General features: G+C 26.3%; 1 protein-coding gene across 2 annotated transcripts; it reads right to left on the bottom strand.

Moving 5' to 3' along the window:
* Window positions 1-116: 116 nt before the first annotated feature.
* Window positions 117-1,828, bottom strand: LOC122576998 (ATP-dependent RNA helicase DDX51-like). 2 transcript variants are annotated; one of them, XM_043748014.1, is made up of 3 exons: window positions 1,528-1,827; window positions 1,126-1,439; window positions 117-942 (listed from the first exon to the last, which is right to left on the bottom strand). In XM_043748014.1, exons 2-3 carry the CDS (start codon window positions 1,146-1,148, stop codon window positions 132-134), a joined length of 834 nt encoding a protein of 277 aa, XP_043603949.1. In that variant the 5' UTR covers window positions 1,149-1,439; window positions 1,528-1,827; the 3' UTR covers window positions 117-131. The 2 variants fall into 2 exon arrangements, 1 of the variants encoding a protein (XP_043603949.1); XR_006319994.1 differs by having other exon boundaries at window positions 802-942; window positions 1,170-1,828.
* Window positions 1,829-5,355: the final 3,527 nt, after the last annotated feature.

The following is a 5,355-nucleotide window of genomic DNA, read 5'->3' as shown; positions in this document are numbered from 1 at the left end:
TTTCAGAACAGAAAATAATTTTTTAAATACAGAGCTTTAATCTATTCATTGTATGCAATGTTTAATAAAATAAAGAAAACTGATTTGAAATAATATTCATTAACAACATTAATTGTAATTAGAATTTAACATTATTTATTAACAAAACACAACAAAGTATCAAAACTAGAATGTAAATATTTCAATTTGCTATAAATGATTTGTACATTCGTACCACTGCCTGTAGGAGCAGATACACATGTATCCCTTAACCACCATTTTTGTTGCCTATCTTTATTACATTTCAATAGCCAAGATACCATACTAGCTTGAACAGGAAATAATTTATTAATGCCATTATCTCTTAAAGCTTCAATAAGCTTAGAATCTAAGATTGAATTCATGTCTTCTAAGGTTGGACCACTATTTAAATCAATAGATATGACTTCTGGATTAGCCAACCATTCTGGTAGAATTCTCTTAACTTCACGCTTCCTTCGCTTATTTTTTACACCCAGAATTATGAAATCACTATTGTGTCCTGATATTTTTTCCTCTGTTTCATTTGGATCTGATGATTTATTAGGTATTTCATTATCCTGATTATGTGTATTTTCACTTCGCAATGTTTTATCTGCAGTTTTATTTGTTTCATTAGAACTTCCTTCGCTATATTTCCTCTTCTTTTTATTCTTTCTATGCTCTGAAACACGTATTTCTGCCTTTCTTTTAATGTCACTTGATATATTATTTTCATTCAAATTAATATTCTCTATTAAACATTTATTAAGATTTTCTGCTTTTTTCTTTTCCTTTTTATAATTTGATTCTTGTGCATTTTGAGAACTACTTTCCTGTATTTGATGATTAGTTAGTCTTTCTACTTTACGTTCTTCTATTCTTTTTAATAATTCAGACAGATGATTCCTTTCATTTTTCGTTTCTTCTTTTTCACCCTCATATCTATCAAAAATAGCATATGTAGTATATGTAATAATATTCTATGGGAAAAACTAAAAACTCGAATACGATTAATATAGTAGAATATTTATTTATATATTTATATAGTTTAATTGACTAAATTTATTATTCAGTGATTAAGTTTATTAATACATATGTACTATATTTTTTTACATTTTGACATACCTGTTTATGACAAATAAACTCATTTTGTTTTCGATTTTACTCACGTGTTATACACCTTTTATAGGTTATATTATAACGTGTACTACCTATTCCACGGTTGTATACACGACCGTGACCTATATTAACCTACATGTAATAACGCGACTCTAGACTTTAAAAACGGCTGTGAATGTGGACGCTGTCACGATCACGATCATCTTGTGGTATTATTTAAATAGATATTTATTTACTTATGCATATACGTATATAAGTAAATACATATACATCTTGAAACAATGGTTAAGTGAATGGAGAACAAAAATCAGCTATTAAAGCTGCAACCACGTTACATTTACGTTAAAGAAAGGAACTCTTCCTTCTGTTGCTCTCAACAGAATTAGTATTCCTCAAACTAAAACTTACTAGCAGGAACTCTGAGCTAAACGCGAGAAATGAGCCTCCTATTGATAAAACGGTAACCAAGCTAATTTGAATCTACGGGATTGCATTATGTGGTACGGCTACTGAGAGCCATATAACACTGATGAAGCGCTGCAGCCCGTAATTCTAAGGACTATTGTCAATGCTCCTTGGCACACACGGAATGAGCAAACACGAAGCGATCCTATGATCAAAGCTTAAAACTATCCCAGCAATGTTGGAAATAATCTATATTCAAGGAATCTTGCTAGAAGACTACGTAGGTCGCATATACATCTTCAAAAAGGCAAATTTTAAAAAAGTATTATTTTACAGTTGTATTTCATTAAACTTTAACTATGTGTATTTACTATGTGTAAGAATAAACTTAATAATATTTCATCATTATTACATGTGTACATTTATATAATGTTTAGAAACAATTAATTTCAAAAATATGATTGGAATATATATTAAAATTACATATTACTAATATTAAAATCATCTGCTTAAATTAGCCAAACTACTTCTCAAGAACGTAATTGAAAGTAATTTGAAATTTCAAATTTGTTACAAGCTTACATACGTAACTTATATAGGTAACATAACCAACAAAAATTACACATGTATATAACAGCAGGTAATAGTAATATGATAAACGACTATATTTAACAAATTTCAAATAGATATCGTTTTTGTAAGTTAAATCACATAATTTTTAACCGTGTTACTGTCTACAAAAAATTATTAATCAATTTTGTTAAACATCTCAATAATCTTTTGCAACTAATAGAAAGACATTTGTACAGTAATTAATTTTAACAAAAATATTGTAAAACATCGTTTATTAATAAAATTTTAACATATAGAAAATATGTGCATATTCTCACAAGTTTGCAGAATAATTTTCATAAAAAGAAGATAGGATATCTCCATCCTCCGTGAAAATATTAATGCATAATAAGTATTTGTACAGTTATAGTTTAATGAAAAAAAATTAATAAGACTTACATTTATCTAGAAGAACAAATCACTAGCTTTAATTATCTTAATGCTTATTGGGATTCTCTTTTGATTTTATCATGGCTTGAAACCTTTGTGTTATTGAATTTATCAAATTAATGAATAATCTGCTTGAAATATTTTTGTAAAAGTGATCTCTTTAAATCGTTTCTAGGTAACTACATATTTTGTGTTTTAAGTGATCTCATATATTTTTTGTGTTTTTAAGTATTTTTGGACATATAGGAAATTCATGTTTGCATATTAGTAACATTATGTTTTGGATCGTGATCTTGCATTTGATCTAAATTAAGAAATGATTTAAAGATAGCTCTTTTAGAAGAATGGGAGAATATTTCAAGTAGAGTATTTATCACTTTTATAAATTCAGTGCCACGGTGGCTTCAACTGTATTTGCATATATATGTATTTATATAACTAAAGGCAAATATTAACAAAAATACTATTTCTAACTTTATTATTGATAAAAATAGTAAAGAAAGAAATGCATACATATATATAAACTTATCTCGTAGAACATAAGGATAAAAAAAATGATCTGCTGAATCCTCCAGCTCATTATATTATATTTCCATAGTTATTTTCTATAAGATAATAATAACAGAATCTGCTATGTATTTAGTTGACTGTATGATAAAGTGACTTGGGTTTGTTGTCTAAGAATAACAGAATATTATATAAAAATGAACAATAAATTTTAATGAATAGATACACTGCAATGAACAAATGTTATCAGAGATATAACTGAAGTACAACAATTACGTGAAGGAATAAAGTACTTGAAATCTAGTAATTTATGACAAAACAGGATTGATTTTACAAAATTTCATACAAAGTTACTACATGCTACATATTATATAATATGTGCAGTATATACCAATATACTACATATTATACCAATATAGTATACTAATATATTATGTAACATATATATTAGTATGATGTTTAAAATTATGAAAGTTTAGTAAGTTGAGTTGAACGAATTAATAAGGTTGCATGTAATAATTGTGTAACTAGTGATATGCAAAAATTTGTAAATCCTTTTGTAATATTGCAAGGTAAGCGATAAGATATACTACTATTGGACATTAAGGAGAACTACTAATTAATTTCAAAATAATATTTTGAATTACTCTTCTTTTTCTTTGATTATGTATTATATTAAAACAAAAATGTAATATTCTTTCTAAAAAATACAAAGAGACATGAAAGTAATCTGGAATAGCTTTAAAACTTCTGAATGAAATATGTTTCCTTCATATTACTATATTTTACATAAAAAACATTCCTACATTTTTTATATTTACTATAATTTAATAGTTATTCTAAATATACATATAACTTGGGTGGTAAAATATACATATATATGAGAATAGTACATAGTGTGACTGGTGTGCTATGACATTATTGAAATAATTATTATAATATAAGCATATAGATCGCAATAGTATTGAAAAGATTTATAGTTACCCATAAATTATACTTACTTAACAAATTAAAAAAATTACATTATTAATATTCAAAAATCCGAAATTAAATAATATTGTATATTTTTCATATTTCGCTTTAATTTAAACAGTACGTTTTATTTAAAACTAGCGTAAAGAATGCGTTGGTTTACTACACGCACATAGTTTTAAATATCAAAGTAACGACAATATTTTATATTTTTTCAATAGTAATTACAAAATTAGATTTGTTAGATTTATAACATTACTATTGATAATACCATTACGCATGACTAACATAATACGATTTCGATTTGTTATAAACTTTATATGTATATGTGCACTTATATTAACATTCGGTCATAGGTATGTTGATTCATGCGACAGATATAAATGGTGTATCGTGTATATCATATGACTAATGTGTTTGCATATTTAATTGAAATGTACATTGTCATAAGATACAATTAAAAGTTGTACTTCTTTTAATTTTATTGCATTGAATTTCGTTTTTCTACATAAATAAATATGAAATATTTATAATATATTTATTATTGATATAATAGTCGTTTATATATAAGAAATTTATTATTTTACAAATATTTTATAAAAGTGCCAGTTAAGAAAAATTATTTCTGACATTAATGAGTAAAACAACATTATTAAAAAGTTCGCAGTACGATTTGATAAGCAATGAATTCTTAACAAAAATCTATTAAGTTCTATTGGAGATAAACCTAATAGTTGTTAAGATATCTTGTTTTATTTTTCAATAATTTGCTGTTCATAATATCGATTTCACCGAAAATTATGGATAGGTAACTATTTGGTAATTACTAAGTTTTTGCTAATAAAACTAGACTCTGATATTTTTAAAAGTATAAAACGCAATACAAAATGCGACATATAATTTAAAATTTATTCAAAGTATGAAAGTTATGTAGGCAACTTCACACACACACACACATATATATATGTAAGTTACATCGATAAAGTAATATAGATAGAAAGAAAGATAATTTCTAAACGGGTAAATAACGTCATTATGTTTCTTAGTTTTGTAATCATTACAGGTTTTTATCTAACAAGTCAAGGAATCTCGTTTCGTCACCGTTCAAAGAACTTAATGGATACGTATATACGATATTCGTAATACACATACAATGCGATGAATCACCTGACCTTGTTTCTTGAGAATCTTTTGGTGAACGGGAGTCCTAGTCGCGGTTATGACGATAGTCTCTCTCTTCGTTACTCTGCAGCATACTTTACATGACACGTCATCGACTTTACGTCGCTCCCCCACCAATTCTCTCTTCTACTGATCCTCTTGTGACATTATAATGTGAAATTGTTTCTT

Source organism: Bombus pyrosoma, linkage group LG17 (assembly GCF_014825855.1).
Source record: "Bombus pyrosoma isolate SC7728 linkage group LG17, ASM1482585v1, whole genome shotgun sequence".
Classification (NCBI taxonomy): domain Eukaryota; kingdom Metazoa; phylum Arthropoda; class Insecta; order Hymenoptera; family Apidae; genus Bombus; species Bombus pyrosoma.
The sequence above is the reverse complement of the archived record's forward strand: the minus strand, read 5'-3'. Positions and strand labels throughout refer to the sequence as shown.

Coding starts and splice junctions, on each gene's coding strand:
- LOC122576998 (XM_043748014.1), bottom strand. CDS start 1,148: ATGAGTTTATTTGTCATAAACAG. Junction 943..1,125: donor AGTTTATTTGTCATAAACAG/GTATGTCAAAAT, acceptor TATTTTTGATAG/ATATGAGGGTGAAAAAGAAG.